Here is a 17,126-nt window from a genome sequence, read left to right as displayed (position 1 = left end):
TGAGGGTAGTAACAGTGGGTACCGTCTAGGGTTAGTCTGAGGGTAGTACCGAGTGGGTACCGTCTAGGGTTAGTCTGAGGGTAGTAACGAGTGGGTACCGTCTAGGGTTAGTCTGAGGGTAGTAACGAGTGGGTACCGTCTAGGGTTAGTCTGAGGGTAGTGACGAGTGGGTACCGTCTAGGGTTAGTCTGAGGGTAGTAACGAGTGGGTACCGTCTAGGGTTAGTCTGAGGGTAGTAACGAGTGGGTACCGTCTAGGGTTAGTCTGAGGGTAGTAACGAGTGGGTACCGTCTAGGGTTAGTCTGAGGGTAGTAACGAGTGGGTACCGTCTAGAGGGTAGGGTGGGTACCGTCTAGGGTTAGTAACGAGTGGGTACCGTCTAGGGTTAGTCTGAGGGTAATAACAGTGGGTACCGTCTAGGGTTAGTCTGAGGGTAGTAACGAGTGGGTACCGTCTAGGGTTAGTCTGAGGGTAGTGACGAGTGGGTACCGTCTAGGGTTAGTCTGAGGGTAATAACGAGTGGGTACCGTCTAGGGTTAGTCTGAGGGTAGTAACGAGTGGGTACCGTCTAGGGTTAGTCTGAGGGTAATAACGAGTGGGTACCGTCTAGGGTTAGTCTGAGGGTAATAACGAGTGGGTACCGTCTAGGGTTAGTCTGAGGGTAGTAACGAGTGGGTACCGTCTAGGGTTAGTCTGAGGGTAATAACGAGTGGGTACCGTCTAGGGTTAGTCTGAGGGTAGTAACGAGTGGGTACATCTAGGGTTAGTCTGAGGGTAGTAACGAGTAGGTACTGTTGGTAGGTAAAAGGAGAGGTAACGAGGGGAGAGTACCAGGCATATCATCAGTCCCCACCATCCCTCTCTACTCACCCACACATGCCCTCCCGTCCTTGAGGCTTGTGGCCCCTGGAACATGTCTTCCTGGGGCCACAGTTATAGTGGCCGTAGGTGTTGATGCAGACTGGACGGCTCTTAGGGCACACTGGGGGCCCACTCTGTTGCTTACACTCGTTGTTGTCTGGGGAGGGTTAAGGAGGGGGTGTTAAGGATTTCATCCCCAACAAACATTTGGTTGATAAAATATTTTCATCAACTAAATATTTTCTTGAAAGAGAGTCTGATTCACTAGTTGTTGCCTGGCACGGGGCAGGGGAGGGCCAGGGTGGTTGGTGAGGGAGAAGGGAGGGGGTAGTGAGGCATGAGGTAGTGAGACAAGGGGAGGGTGAATAGAGGGGTTGGGGGCAGTGTGAGGGAGAAGGGAGGGGGTAGTGAGGCATGAGGTAGTGAGACAAGGGGAGGGTGAATAGAGGGGTTGGGGGGCAGTGTGAGGGAGAAGGGAGGGGGGGGTAGTGAGGCATGAGGTAGTGAGACAAGGGGAGGATGAATAGAGGGGTTGGGGGGCAGTGTGAGGAGAAGGGAGGGGGTAGTGAGGCATGAGGTAGTGAGACAAGGGGAGGGTGAATAGAGGGGTTGGGGGAGCAGTGTGAGGGAGAAGGGAGGGGGGTAGTGAGGCATGAGGTAGTGAGACAAGGGGAGGATGAATAGAGGGGTTGGGGGGGCAGTGTGAGGGAGAAGGGAGGGGGGTAGTGAGGCATGAGGTAGTGAGACAAGGGGAGGGTGAATAGAGGGGTTGGGGGGGCAGTGTGAGGGAGAAGGGAGGGGGGTAGTGAGGCATGAGGTAGTGAGACAAGGGGAGGGTGCATAGAGGGGTTGGGAGCAGTGTGAGGGAGAAGGGAGGGGGTAGTGAGGCATGAGGTAGTGAGACAAGGGGAGGGTGAATAGAGGGGTTGGGAGCAGTGTGAGGGAGAAGAGTCAGAGGGAGGGATGGAAAAGGTGTGGGAATAATTGATTACAGATAAGATCTTGTGCTTTGAAAAGATTGTTGGATTCCATCAATGTTGTTGTATTGATTTATTAGGGTTAATTATTCTAAAACAAAAAGAGCAAAGGGGAACAGTTTGATTTATTAGGGTTAATTATTCTAAAACAAAAGAGCAAAGGGGAACAGTTTGATTTATTAGGGTTAATTATTCTAAAACAAAAGAGCAAAGGGGAACAGTTTGATTTATTAGGGTTAATTATTCTAAAACAAAAGAGCAAAGGGAACAGTTTGATTTATTAGGGTTAATTATTCTAAAACAAAAGAGCAAAGGGGAACAGTTTGATTTATTAGGGTTAATGATTCTAAAACAAAAGGCAAAGGGGAACAGTGAATTAGGGGGTTAATTATTCTAAAACAAAAGAGCAAGGTAGTGAGACAGGGATTTATTAGGGGGTTAATTATTCTAAAACAAAAAGAGAAAGGGGAACAGTTTGATTTATTAGGCATGAGGTAGTGAAAACAAAAGAGCAAGGGAACAGTTTGATTTATTAGGGTTAGGGGTATTCTAAAACAAAAAGGGGGAACAGTTTGAGGGAGAAGGGTTAATTATTCTAAAACAAAAGGCATGAGGGAGTTTGATTTATTAGGTTAAGATTCTAAAACAAAAAGAGCAAAGGGGAACAGTTTGATTTATTAGGGTTAATTATTCTAAAACAAAAAAGAGCAAGGGGTTTGATTTATTAGGGTTAATTATTCTAAAACAAAAATAGAGCAAGGGGGAACAGTTTGATTTATTAGGGAGATTCTAAAACAAAAAGGGGGGAACAGTTTGATTTATTAGGGTTAGGGTCTAAAACAAAAGAGCAAAGGGGAACAGTTTGATTTATTGGGGGAAGTGTTCTAAAACAAAAAGAGCAAAGGGGAACAGTTTGATTTATTAGGGTTAATTATTCTAAAACAAAAGAGCAAAGGGGAACAGTTTGATTTATTAGGTTAATTATTCTAAAACAAAAAGAGCAAAGGGGAACAGTTTGATTTATTAGGGTTAATTATTCTAAAACAAAAGAGCAAGGGAACAGTTTGATTTATTAGGGTTAATTATTCTAAAACAAAAGAGCAAAGGGGAACAGTTTGATTTATTAGGGTTAATTATTCTAAAACAAAAGAGCAAAGGGGAACAGTTTGATTTATTAGGTTAATTATTCTAAAACAAAAAGAGCAAAGGGGAACAGTTTGATTTATTAGGGTTAATTATTCTAAAACAAAAAGAGCAAAGGGGAACAGTTTGATTTATTAGGGGTTAATTATTCTAAAACAAAAAGAGCAAAGAAGGGGAACAGTTTGATTTATTAGGGTTAATTATTCTAAAACAAAAGAGCAAGGGGAACAGTTTGATTTATTAGGGGTAATTATTCTAAAACAAAAGAGCAAAGGGGTACAGTTTGATTTATTAGGGTTAATTATTCTAAAACAAAAGAGCAAAGGGGAACAGTTTGATTTATTAGGGTTAATTATTCTAAAACAAAAGAGGGGGAACAGTTTGAGGGAGAAAAACAAAGAACAGTTTGATTTATTACAATAAGGTATTGGGACAAAAGAGCAAGGGGAGGGTTTGATTTAGAGGGTTGAGAGATTAGTGAAAGAGCAAGGGGAACAGTTTGAGGGTTAATTAGTCTAAGGGAGAATATGGGGAACAGGTAGTGAGGTATGAGGTAGTCTAGACAAGGCATATTTTTATTTTGATTTTGCTTAGGGGGTTAGGGGTTCACTGCCCTCAAGGGAGGGGGTACCTGAGGCATTAGGTAGTGAGACAAGGAGAAGAACAGTTTGATTTAGAGGGTTAATTATTCTAAAACAAAAGAGGGGGAACAGTTTGATTTATTCATCTTAGATTCTAAAACAAAAGGGGGGAACAGTTTGAGGCATGAGGTTAGTGAGAAAACAAAAAGAGCAAGGGGAACAGTTTGATTTATTAGGGTTAATTTCTACAACAACAGGGGAACATTTGACAAAGAATCCTTCCCCAACAAAAAGACCAGGGGACAGTTTGATTTATTAGGGTTAGTTATTCTAGACAAGGGGAGGAGTTTGATTTATTTTGGGGGCTAAAACAAAAGTAAAGGGGAGGTCAAGGGATTTATTAGGGTTAATTATTCTAAACAAAAAGAGCAAAGGGAACAGTTTGATTTATTAGGGTTAATTATTCAAAACAAAAAGGGGAATTGTTTGAGGGTTGAAATATCAAAACAAAGGGGGTAGTTTGATTTATTAGGTAGTGAAACAAAAGGAGGGCAATAGTTTGGTTTATTAGGGTTAATTAGGGGGATATAAAACAGTTTGAGGCTAAAAAGTGAGACAAGGGGAGGGTGAATTATTAGGGTTGGGGGGCAAAAGAGGGAAAGGGGAACAGTTTGGTATTAGGCTAATTATTCTAAAACAATTTGTTTCTAAGGGAACTTGAATTCCAGAGGGTTTTAATGGCAGTTAATTATTCAAAAGGTAGTGAGCAAAGGGAACAGTTTGAATATTAGGGTTAATTATTCAGTGACAAAGAAGGCAAAGGGGAACAGTTTGAGGCCTAGGGTTAATGATTCTAAAACAAAAGGAGGGTGAATAGTTTGATTTATTAGGGTTGGGAAAACAGAGCAAAGGGAACAGTTTGATTTATTAGGGTTAATTATTCAAAAGGAGCAAGGGGAACAGTTTGATTTATTAGGGTTAATTATTCTAAAACAAAAGAGCAAGGGGAACAGTTTGATTTATTAGGGTTAATTATTCTAAAACAAAAGAGCAAAGTTGTTTGATTTATTAGGGTTAATTATTCTAAAACAAAAGAGCAAAGGGGAACAGTTTGATTTATTAGGGTTAATTATTCTAAAACAAAAAGAGCAAAGGGAACAGTTTGATTTATTAGGGTTAATTATTCTAAAACAAAAGAGCAAAGGGGAACAGTTTGATTTATTAGGTTAATTATTCTAAAACAAAAGAGCAAAGGGGAACAGTTTGATTTATTAGGGTTAATTATTCTAAAACAAAAGAGCAAAGGGGAACAGTTTGATTTATTAGGGTTAATTATTCTAAAACAAAAGAGCAAAGGGGAACAGTTTGATTTATTAGGGTTAATTATTCTAAAACAAAAGAGCAAAGGGGAACAGTTTGATTTATTAGGGTTAATTATTCTAAAACAAAAAGAGCAAAGGGGAACAGTTTGATTTATTAGGGTTAATTATTCTAAAACAAAAGAGCAAAGGGGAACAGTTTGATTTATTAGGTTAATTATTCTAAAACAAAAGAGCAAAGGGGAACAGTTTGATTTATTAGGGTTAATTATTCTAAAACAAAAAGAGCAAAGGGGAACAGTTTGATTTATTAGGGTTAATTATTCTAAAACAAAAAGAGCAAAGGGGAACAGTTTGATTTATTAGGGTTAATTATTCTAAAACAAAAGAGCAAAGGGGAACAGTTTGATTTATTAGGGTTAATTATTCTAAAACAAAAAGAGCAAAGGGGAACAGTTTGATTTATTAGGGTTAATTATTCTAAAACAAAAGAGCAAAGGGGAACAGTTTGATTTATTAGGGTTAATTATTCTAAAACAAAAGAGCAAAGGGGAACAGTTTGATTTATTAGGTTAATTATTCTAAAACAAAAGAGCAAAGGGAACAGTTTGATTTATTAGGGTTAATTAAAAACAAAAGACAAGTAGAACAGTGATTCTAAAATTCAAAAAGAGCAAGGGGAACAGTTTGATTTATTAGGGTTAATTATTCTAAAACAAAAGAGCAAAGAGGGAACATTTGATTTATTAGGGTCAAATGAAAACAAAAGAGCAAAGTGGTGAACAGTTTGATTGGTTAGGGTTAATTTCTTAGGGTTAATTATTCTAAAACAAAAGAGCAAGGGGAACAGTTTGATTTATTGAGGGCATTATTTTTATTTTGCTTCAAGGCATCAGTCATTTATTAGGTTGGTATTCCAAAGCAAGGGAACAGTTTGAGTCAGACAAAGACAGTAGAACAATAAGGTACCAGAGAGATGACCATGAAAGATCAGACAAAACAGAGATAATCTACAGTTCAAATGACAAACAATATGGAGGTCACTTCAGAGTATACATTTTCTTGATGACAAGGCATATTTTTATTTTTATTTTGCTTCAAGGCATCTCATTCACTGCCCTCATATACCTGCAGAGATCGAGAGGACCAGAGAGGAGCGAGAATGAGAGAGCGGGCGGAACTTAATTTATTAATCTGTATGTTTTACTATATTGTAAATGTTGTTATATTCCATATTCTCTGCCAGACAAGACAGATCTACATACCTGCACAGCGGCCATTCTTGACAAAGAATCCTTCCCCACACTGAAAAAGACCAGGACATCAGTTCAAAGACATTTCCAGCTCCGCCATTTTGAATGCTAACAGAATGTAGTTGATGATTCAGTCACTTGTATTTCATCTGATGCTGTTGGGAGAAAGTCTAACATGCTGACTGCACTGGGCGTCCGCATGTTGAGTTTGTCACCCACACCAGACGCGATCAGAACACGCAGGTTGAAATATCAAATGAACTCTGAACCAACTATATTAATTTGGAGACCGGTTGAAAAGCATTAAACATTTATGGCAATTTAGCTAGCTTGCTGTTGCTAGCTAATTTGTCCTGGGATATAAAACATTGGGTTGTTATTTTACTTGAAATGCACAAGGTCCTCTACTTTGACAATTAATCCGAGTTTGTTTCTAGAAATCTCTCCTCCTTCATGCTTCTTCCACTTTGAACTTTATATGGCAGTTGGCAAACAACTTTAAGGTGCATTACTGGACTGGAGTGTGGACCTAAGTTCATCTTTCAATCACCCACGTGGGGCCTCCCGGGTGGCGCAGTGGTTAAGGGCGCTGTACACCAGCGCCAGCTGTTCCACCAGAGACTCTGGGTTCGCGCTCAGGCCGCGACGGGCCTAGCGTCGTCCAGGATAGGGAGGGATTGGCCGGTAGGGAAATCCTTGTCTCATCGCGCACCAGCGACTCCTGTGGCGGAGTCGAGGTTGCCAGGTGCACGGTGTTTCCTCCGACACATTGGTGCGGCTGGCTTCTGGGTTGGATGCGCACTGTGTTAAGAAGCAGTGCGGCTTGGTTGGTTTGTGTATCGGAGGACGCATGACTTTCGTCTCTCCCGAGCCCGTGGGGAGTTGTAGCGATGAGACAAGACTAACAATTGGATACCATGAAATTAGGGGAGAAAAAGGGGTAAAATTCAACAACAAAAAACAAACAAAAAAATCACCCACGTGGTTTATATGTGGTTTATATGCTCCTAAAAACCAATGAGGAGATGGGAGAGGCGGGACTTGCAGCAAATAGAATCAAGTTCTATTTTAGCGCCTTTTTTACACAGACACTCATTGACTCGTGCGAGCACTGTGGATGCAATGATTGAATAACATGTAGGTGTGGTGAGGTCAGCATGTAGGTGTGGTGAGGTCAACATGTAGGTGTGGTGAGGTCAGCATGTAGGTGTGGTGAGGTCAACATGTAGGTGTGGTGAGGTCAGCATGTAGGTGTGGTGAGGTCAGCATGTAGGTGTGGTGAGGTCAACATGTAGGTGTGGTGAGGTCAGCATGTAGGTGTGGTGAGGTCAGCATGTAGGTGTGGTGAGGTCAACATGTAGGTGTGGTGAGGTCAACATGTAGGTGTGGTGAGGTCAGCATGTAGGTGTGGTGAGGTCAGCATGTAGGTGCGGTGAGGTCAGCATGTAGGTGTGGTGAGGTCAGCATGTAGGTGTGGTGAGGTCAACATGTAGGTGTGGTGAGGTCAGCATGTAGGTGTGGTGAGGTCAGCATGTAGGTGTGGTGAGGTCAGCATGTAGGTGTGGTGAGGTCAGCATGTAGGTGTGGTGAGGTCAGCATGTAGGTGTGGTGAGGTCAGCATGTAGGTGTGGTGAGGTCAGCATGTAGGTGTGGTGAGGTCAGCATGTAAGCGGTTAGAAATCTCCACACAATGTAATTAAAACAGAAAACCTACTGTTGTCATTGGGTAAGAATGTAGTCGCTGGTGATGGATTGGCTGAAACTTTTACCCAGGGTCATAGTTCATAGTTCATATGTCATGGTGTAAGTCCGCAGAGCGTACCTGGGTATCAGGGGTCAGCACAGACTCCTCCCCCTCTTTAGGGTAGCCAATCTCCATCACAGAGTTCATGTCACCAGGCTGCAGTGGGCGGGCCACGGAACGGCCATCCGGCCAATAGACCTCCACCACGGTGACCTCGTCCTTGCCTGTGAGCCAATGTGAAGAAAGGAAGATAAATGCACAAGCTATCCAGAACTACTAGCTAATATGTCTACAAGATGTCTACTGCACAGGAGGTTGGTGGCACCTTAAATCGGGCAGAACGGGCGTGTGGTAATGACTGGAGCGGAATGGTATCAAATACATCCAATTATTTCCAGTTGTTTGATGCCATTCCATGTGCTCCGTTCCAGACATTATTATGAGCCGACCTCCCCTCAGCACCCTCCACTGCGCCCTATGCACTCGTGGAGATCTGAGAGGATTGGGAGAAGCAGTATGGCGAAACTTCCACATCCGAGCCAGAGGGGAAATTGGATCATCAAATTGACTGCACCTATTAAATCCTCTCAGGTCTCTACACGTGCATAGGGTCTAGGGGTCCATTTGGGATTAGGCCGTAAATGGGAAGTAAACAGGAAGTTACCCAGTCCAAAGTGGGCGACAGGCTCCATCTCACAGAGGTACCCCGAGCCGCCGTCGATGATGCGCATGAGAGCCCCACTCCGATTGGTGTAGGCCGTGACCCGGGCCCCGCGGGCGAAGGAGCCGAACCGCGTGCGAGGGATTACACGCAGCCAGTGATTGGACGAGCCCTGTCAGGGTCAAAGGTCAGAGGGTAAAGCTGATGGGTCAGGAATATGTCGGGTGATATCATGGGCCCTGTTCAAACACTTGAGTTCATCCTCCTTCCTTCCATATAAATATGATAATAAACAAGGAGATAACACATTGATTTGGAATCGTCGCCTTGCATTAAAATATCTCAATGAAATCTCATCCGCTTGCAGTAATTCTCCACCAGGGGGCAGTAATTCTCCACCAGGGGACAGTAATTCTCCACCAGGGGGCAGTAATTCTCCACCAGGGGGCAGTAATTCTCCACCAGGGGGCAGTAATTCTCCACCAGGGGGCAGTAATTCTCCACCAGGGGGCAGTAATTCTCCACCAGGGGGCAGTAATTCTCCACCAGGGGGCAGTAATTCTCCACCAGGGGGCAGTAATTCTCCACCAGGGGGCAGTAATTCTCCACCAGGGGGCAGTAAATTCTCCACCAGGGGACAGTAATGAGGTCGTGACCATAGAGAGAAAAGGGGGTCTGGATGAATAGAACCCGTTGTAGCAGGATCAGTACTCCAGCACTGCTGTTCAATCACCAATATTAGCGTAGAGGTTGTTTTTTTTCAACCCAAAATAATAAGAAACTTGACTACTTTAAAAAAATGGAGAAAGCCCATGCTGTCACAGGAGCCTTTATGGCTATACAGTCTGGGTAGACAGTACACTGTCCCGCTCTCAGCACATATCAAAGCTGCAGGCTTAGGTTCAATCTAGACTTGGTTTCCTCTATCGTAGTCGCTCCTCTTTCACCCCAGCTGCCAAACTAACCCTGATTCAGATGACCATCCTACCCATGCTAGATTACAGGTCAGCAGGTAAGGGTGCTCTCGAGCGGCTAGCTGTTCTTCACCATTCGGCCATCAGATTTGCCACCAACACTCCTTATAGGACACATCATCTCTGTATACCCTCCGCAAGACCCACTGGTTGATGCTTATTTATAAACCCCCCCCAAGATATCTACTGCAGCCCTCATCCTCCCCATACAACATCCATTCTGCCAGTCGCATTCTGTTAAAGGTCCCCAAAGCACACACATCCCTGGGCCGCTTGTTTTTTCAGTTCGCTGCAGCTAGCGACTGGAACGAGCTGCAATAAACACTCAAACTGGACAGTTTTATCTCAATCTCTTCATTCAAAGACTCAATCATGGACCCTCTTACTGACATTTGTTGCTCCTTTGCGTGATGTATTGTTGTCTCTACCTTCTTGCCCAATAATGTTTGTACCATGTTTTGTGCAGCTACCATGTTGTTGTCATGTTGTGTTGCTACCATGCTGTGTTGTCATGTGTTGCTGCCTTGCTATGTTGTTGTCTTGTGCGTTTTGTCCTATATTTATGTTATTTTTATTTATTGAATATATATATATATATATATATATATATATTATATTTTATTTTTTTATTGATATAAATATATATATATATTTTAATCCCAGCCCCCATCCCCGTAGGTCTTTTGCCTTTTGGTAGGGCCTCATTGTAAATAAGAATTTGTTCTTAACTGAATTGCCCTAGTTTAATAAAATAAATAGTTTTTAAATATGGCATAGATGCAAAGATATGCCGTCTATCTACCTCTATGTTAGTGACGCTGTCTATCTACCTCTATGTTAGTGACTGACCTGAGTGACCTTGAAGACAGAGATGGGCTGAGAGGCACTCTCCCCATGAGCCACCAGCAGGTCCAACTGACCGTCCCCGTCAAAGTCTGTTACCGTGGCACCTGTCAATCACAGAGTCAACACATCAAACGGGCCAATCAAAAACAGGGCCTGTTTAACCCTAGTAAACCAGGGGAACTACCTGAAACAGGTGTGTTGTAATTTATGTTTTTAACTAATACTAAAACAGAATACATTAGTTTAAGAAGACTTTATTCATCTTGTACAAAAGGGAAATCAAACTCCATTTCTTGAGTGCCGAGTGTCTGCAGATTTTCGCTCCTAGTTTCCTTGATAAAGGAAGGTCATTGAAGAGTTAGGATCTCCTCTCACCTGGTTGTCAAGGTCTTAATTAGACACGGAAACAACAAAACCAGCTGATACACGGTCCTCCGGGGATTGAGTTTGACTCCCCTGTTGTATAGGGACCAAAAGAATGAGTGTGCATGGTGTGGTTACCTGTACCCCGGCCCTGTGGCTCTGCTGCCTCCCCCACGTTTAGCTCCTCTATCTGGGGGTCAGCACCAGCCCTCCTGGCCACCCTGGAGGAGCAGGCAGACAACACACATCAGAAACACTTTCTATCTCTCACACACACACACACACACACACACACACACACACACACACACACACACACACACACACACACACACACACACACACACACACACACACACACACACACACACACACACACACACACACACACACACACACACACAGTTCAAGTCAAAGTTGGTGTCAGGGGTCAGAGGTACCTAAAGAGCCTGTTGGGGGCGTGTCCTCTGTAGGCGATGTTGTTGAAGAAGATGTCCAGCTCCTGGTCATTGTCAAAGTCAGCAGCAATGACCGTCCGCACGGGAGAGGGAGAGGAGAACGACCCACTGGCTATGTCCTGAGGAAGGAGCGAACAGAGAGGTTTATGGTCTTTGTTTCCATCCACTTCCCATTTGATCTCTTTCACTAACCTCCCTCTCCCATCCTGCTTCAACCCCCACTCTCCCAACCTCCCTCTCCAACCCACTCCCTCCCTCCCATCCTGCTCCAACCCCCTCTCCCATCCTCTCCAACCTCCCTCTCCCATCCTGCTTCAACCCCCACTCTCCATTCTCCAACCTCCCTCTCCCATCCTGCTCCAACCCCCACTCCTCTCCAACCCCCATCCTGTTTCAACCCCCACGCCTCTCCATTCTCCCTCTCCCATTTCAACCCCCACTCCTCTCCAACCTCCCTCTCCCATCCTTCCAACCCCCACTCCTCTCCAACCCCCACTCCTCTCCAACCCCCACCCTCTCCAACCTCCCTCTCCCATTTTAACCCCCACTCCTCTCCAACCTCCCTCTCCCATTTTCAACCCCACTCCTCTCCAACCTCCCTCTCCCATCCTGCTCCAACCCCCACTCCTCTCCAACCTCCCTCTCCCATCCTGCTCCAACCCCCACTCCTCTCCAACCCCCCCTCTCCAACCTCCCTCCCCATTTCAACCACCACTCCTCTCCAACCCCCACTCCTCTCCAACCTCCCTCCCATTTCTCCCCATTGTGCTCCAACCCCACTCCTCTCCAACCTCCCTCTCCCATTTCAACCCCCACTCCTCTCCAACCTCCCTCTCCCATTTGCCCCCACTCCTCTCCAACCTCCCTCTCCCATTGTGCTCCAACCCCACTCCTCTCCAACCTCCCTCTCCCATTTTAACCCCCACTCCTCAACCCCCCACTCCTCTCCAACCCCACTCCTCTCCAACCTCCCTCCCCATTTCAACCCCCACTCCTCTCCAACCTCCTCTCCCATTTCAACCTCCCTCTCCTTCAACCCCACTCCTCTCCAACCTCCCTCTCCCATTTCAACCCCCACTCCTCTCCAACCCCCACTCCTCTCCAACCTCCCTCTCCCATTTTAACCCCCACTCCTCCAACCTCCCTCTCCCATTGTGCTCCAACCCCACTCCTCTCCAACCTCCCTCTCCCATTTCAACCCCCTCCTCTCCAACCTCCCATCTCCAACCCCCACTCCTCTCCAACCCCCACGCCTCTCCATTCTCCCTCTCCCATTTCAAACCCCACTCCTCTCCAACCTCCCTCTCCCATCCTGCTTCAACCCCCAGTCCTCTCTCTCACCCTGAATCTCTGGTTGTTGTCCTGTAGGTACAGTCTGTGCTGGCCGTTCCAGTTTCCGTAGACGATGTCAGTCTTCCCGTCAGCGTTAAAGTCTGCCAGCGCCACACCTCGGCCGTGCTGGTAGCGGTCCTCCACACCTACACGGGGAGCCACATCACTGTCATCACAACTCCTATGCAGAGATCATGGCTATGCTCCAATTATCTCTCCTTCCTCCCACACACCCACCCTAGACACACACACCCACCCTAGACACACACACACCCACCCTAGACACACACACTCTAGACACACCTGCCTGTTGAGCCATGTCAGTGAAGGTTCCGTCTCCATTGTTCCGGAATAGGAAGTTAGGTCCGTTCTCGTTGTCACAGAACACGTCAGAGCTGCTCTGGCTCAGGATTGGTCCAACCACTACACCACGCCCACCTGGTGGGAGGAGACAAACAGATACATAATATAGAAGGTATTAGTTTGAGATGGGTAAGCGCACACACACACACATCTCTTCCATTCACTCTTGTCCAGTACCTGTGTACTTGTTGACCCCGGCCTGTGCTGCTACGTCAGACAGGGCGATGATGCCCTTGGCCAGGTCACTGGCTGCCTCGTCCATCTCTATCAGGGCATGGGGACCAACATTTGCACTGGCATAGTTAGCTACATACACAGCATAACGCCCTGTACCCTACAGGAGAGAGAAAGAGGGGGATTAGAGGGGCGGGGGTACAGACATAGACCACACACACAGAAAATATACACAGCATTATGCCCTGTACCCTACAGTAAAGAGGAGGGGGGATTAGAGGGGGGGTACAGACATAGACCACACACACAGAAAATATACACAGCATAATGCACTGTACCCTACAGTAAAGAGGAGGGGGGGTAAGAGAAAGAGAGGGGGTGGGGGCATACAGACATATAGACGACAGACAGACACACACAGATGGACAGAGAAAATAGTGAGAGAGGATGGATAGACTATTTGCATACTTTTCTGTCCACACACGCCACGGAGCGTCCTGCCATCCGATTGGCTACTCCTCTGCGCACGTTGATGTCATCCCCCAGCAGGTCCTCGAAGCGTCCGTTACGGAACTTAAAGAGCTTGTCAGAGTATGTGGCCCGACCTTCCAAAAAAAGGTTGCTACTGACTACCAGAGTAACCGTTGTTGTTGTTTAAGCATTGTTGATGGTGTTTGTGTTTACCTGCTGTTATTGTCATTTACCAGAGTAAGCGTTGTTCGTATTGAGGAAGTAGATCTCCTCCCGCCCGTCCCCGTCTACGTCGCAGGCGGTCACCCCGATGGCGTTCCCCAGGGGGTCTCTCAGGGCGTAGAATGGAGAGCTGCGGTCATCCACCGCTATGTTCACCAGCCTCTGCTGACCACGGTCATACTTCAGCACCAGGTTAGGACCGTTGTACCTGAGAATGGAGAACATTAGGAGGTGTAGTGGAGAACATTAGGAGGTGTAGTGGAGAACATTAGGAGGTGTAGTGGAGAACATTAGGAGGTGTAGTGGAGAACATTAGGAGGTGTAGTGGAGAACATTAGGAGGTGTAGTGGAGAACATTAGGAGGTGTAGTGGAGAACATTAGGAGGTGTAGTGGAGAACATTAGGAGGTGTAGTGGAGAACATTAGGAGGTGTAGTGGAGAACATTAGGAGGTGTAGTGGAGAACATTAGTAGGTGTAGTGGAGAACATTAGGAGGTGTAGTGGAGAACATTAGGAGGTGTAGTGGAGAACATTAGGAGGTGTAGTGGAGAACATTAGGAGGTGTAGTGGAGAACATTAGGAGGTGTAGTGGAGAACATTAGGAGGTGTAGTGGAGAACATTAGGAGGTGTAGAGAACATTAGTAGGTGTAGTGGAGAACATTAGGAGGTGTAGTCTAAATGAATTTAGGAGGTGTAGTGGAGACATTAGTAGGTGTATTCCCTGGAGAGTGCACTACTTTGACCAGAGGTGTAGTGCACTACTTTGACCAGAACCCTATTCCCTGGATAGTGCACTACTTTGACCAGAGCCCTATTCCCTGGATAGTGCACTACTTTGACCAGAACCCTATTCCCTATATAGTGCACTACTTTGACCAGAGCCCTATTCCCTGGATAGTGCACTACTTTGACCAGAGCCCTATTCCCTATATAGTGCACTACTTTGACCAGAGCCCTATTCCCTGGATAGTGCACTACTTTGACCAGAACCCTATTCCCTATATAGTGCACTACTTTGACCAGAGCCCTATTCCCTGGATAGTGCACTACTTTGACCAGAGCCCTATTCCCTGGATAGTGCACTACTTTGACCAGAGCCCTATTCCCTGGATAGTGCACTACTTTGACCAGAGCCCTATTCCCTGGATAGTGCACTACTTTGACCAGAGCCCTATTCCCTATATAGTGCACTACTTTGACCAGAGCCCTATTCCCTATATAGTGCACTACTTTGACCAGAACCCTATTCCCTATATAGTGCACTACTTTGACCAGAACCCTATTCCCTGGATAGTGCACTACTTTGACCAGAGCCCCAACTTCAGAACCAGGTTAGGGCCGTTGAACCCAAGAATGGGTGTAAGTTGAGAATATTGGGTAATTTATGCATAGCCTGTAAAGTCCTATCGTCCAGTACACTGTACTCAATGATTGCATTTGAATGCCCTCTCCAACTCTCTCTTTCTTTATCTAACCCCCCCACCCACACTCTCACCCCGCCACCACCACCTCCAGGTCTCCGTCTCCATCCACATCAGTAACGGCCATCCCATAGTTCAGCTGGGTGGGGTTGTGCTGGTTGTCAGGAGGTAGAACTGTCTCAGTCATTGACCGAAACATGGGCTCGGAACTCTGGGCCAAACCACACCCACACAGCACCAGGAGGGGGAGGAGCAGGGGAAGACCCGCCCACCAACGCAGCATCATCACAACAATCTGAATAGAAATGGAATTGATCCAAATTCCCCAATTCTGCAACAGACACCAAACTGTTAGTTAAATATTCAAAAAGTTACAGGGTGTTTATATGTAACCTTAGACCACTATGTTAATACACGGTTTTAAACACCATCATCTGATATCAACGTTAGAATCATAGGGCATGCATAGCATAGCATAGTATAGGTTACTGCAGAATATAGGTTGGTGAGAGCAGGTACAGCAGGCAGCACACTGAACAATAACAAAAAAATTGTCTACAGTGCATAATTTACATCATTACATCATCGACTCAACAGCAATACCCTCAAACGGCGAAATTCCTATTTACCCCTGTCCAAAAGAGCCTAACATGACAATTACCTATAGAAAATTGTGCGTATAGAAAATTGTGCGTACCAATGTACAAAAGTGAAGACGTACCATAAATATGCAATGAGAAAAACTATGAAGAGAAACCCCATACATGCAGTGAAGACCTCGTGCATTAGATGACGTCAAGAGTTGTGCGTGCACCTGCAACAGGTTTTATTCTATACTATTATTATGTCGTTAGTTATGCAATACTGTAATCACAACTGTAATACTGAGATGAACACTTATTTCAGAACATGGACCTCCTGTGTGCTGCTGTTTATTCGTTTGGGAGAAGAAGAGATCATTTCATTCAAACACTGCACCTAAATCTGACCTTATATCAGTTTTCAGCAGGACTCCGGTGTTCTATCCTTCGACTGTGGAAGCGCTAGGATGAGAAAAGGTTACTGTATTACAATGCGTTGTGTAAATTGCCTTACACAATTTCAATGTTGTTGCATTATGCAAGCACTTGTGTAAGTGGTTATCCAATAAGGGTGGAACGAACAATTTTAATATTCGGCGGTTCGACCAATGGCTTGTCTTTTTTCAACAGAACTACAACTACCAGCAGCGATTTTAGTATTACGTCATATACATGCGACAGTATGTTTTTTCCCCTTCTAATTCTAAACATCCGGCGGTTTGCTGTTCGGTTGATATCTAGCCAAGTGATAAGCGACAGATTAAGGTATTTTGCTAATGCTTATATGTTTATGATCGTAAGGAAATAATTGTATAGAACGTCTTGCTCTACAGTGCGTTATGTGTTTAGGTGTATTCGGGTTATTGCTAGTTACACTGGATGCTGCTGCATAACGCAGCCAAGTCTAATTTATCACTCAAACACCCCGTTACTGACAACGAATTAGCAGAGAATGTAGTTAACCAGTTTGGACTTGTTTTTAATTTAGTACAGTATAGTTGTGTAAGATTTGTACATGCAGTTTAAATGGTACTAAGTACCATGGCGCATGCGTGTTAGCTATTAAACTCATGAGGGGGCTTATGCGACTTAACTAAAGAGAATTGGAGAGAGGGGCCTAGCTGCTCAATTAACCTATGCATCTTTAATGATTTGTTCCTCCTCCTTTCTCTTCCATGTAGGACTGTTGTATGGTGATGGAGGAGGAACAACCTCAAGAGGACTGCGCCCAACCCCAGCCCTCCGCATCCTGCTCCAAGAAGGCAGACAAGCCCCTCTACCAGCCCAGAAGAAGCAGGACGGCCCCAAAGATAAGGCTCAAACCCAGGAGATGGCAAACCAAAGCCCAGGCCTCGCTACGGACAAGGCCCGAAAGAATGCC

The 17,126-nt window shown here is 45.3% G+C and overlaps 1 protein-coding gene and 1 long non-coding RNA gene across 11 annotated transcripts; one reads left to right on the top strand and one right to left on the bottom strand.

Annotated features, from left to right (window-relative positions):
• The first annotated feature begins 1,910 nt into the window (after positions 1-1,910).
• On the top strand, positions 1,911-5,454 carry LOC127932457 (uncharacterized). 10 transcript variants are annotated; one of them, XR_008145412.1, is made up of 5 exons: positions 1,911-2,073; positions 2,815-2,866; positions 3,017-3,068; positions 4,788-5,093; positions 5,196-5,449. It is a non-coding gene; the product is annotated as an uncharacterized LOC127932457 (long non-coding RNA). The 10 variants fall into 10 exon arrangements; XR_008145406.1 differs by having other exon boundaries at positions 1,913-2,022; XR_008145411.1 differs by lacking the exon at positions 2,815-2,866.
• A 473-nt stretch (positions 5,455-5,927) lies between these two features.
• On the bottom strand, positions 5,928-16,067 carry crtac1a (cartilage acidic protein 1a). Its single transcript, XM_052528071.1, has 14 exons — positions 15,886-16,067; positions 15,239-15,495; positions 13,754-13,950; positions 13,518-13,654; positions 13,053-13,209; positions 12,816-12,950; positions 12,522-12,658; positions 11,163-11,299; positions 10,861-10,943; positions 10,363-10,463; positions 8,543-8,711; positions 7,957-8,102; positions 6,147-6,186; positions 5,928-6,009 (listed from the first exon to the last, which is right to left on the bottom strand). Exons 1-14 carry the CDS (start codon positions 15,928-15,930, stop codon positions 6,002-6,004), a joined length of 1,749 nt encoding a protein of 582 aa, XP_052384031.1. The 5' UTR covers positions 15,931-16,067; the 3' UTR covers positions 5,928-6,001.
• Between the last annotated feature and the right edge of the window lie 1,059 nt (positions 16,068-17,126).

This window comes from Oncorhynchus keta, chromosome 10 (assembly GCF_023373465.1).
Source record: "Oncorhynchus keta strain PuntledgeMale-10-30-2019 chromosome 10, Oket_V2, whole genome shotgun sequence".
Taxonomy (NCBI): domain Eukaryota; kingdom Metazoa; phylum Chordata; class Actinopteri; order Salmoniformes; family Salmonidae; genus Oncorhynchus; species Oncorhynchus keta.
This window is presented reverse-complemented; position numbering and strand designations above follow the sequence as displayed.

Coding starts and splice junctions, on each gene's coding strand:
- crtac1a (XM_052528071.1), bottom strand. CDS start 15,930: ATGTATGGGGTTTCTCTTCATAGTTTTTCTCATTGCATATTTATG. Junction 10,944..11,162: donor GCCCCCAACAGGCTCTTTAG/GTACCTCTGACC, acceptor CTGCTCCTCCAG/GGTGGCCAGGAGGGCTGGTG. Junction 8,712..10,362: donor CTGTCTTCAAGGTCACTCAG/GTCAGTCACTAA, acceptor TGACCCTGACAG/GGCTCGTCCAATCACTGGCT.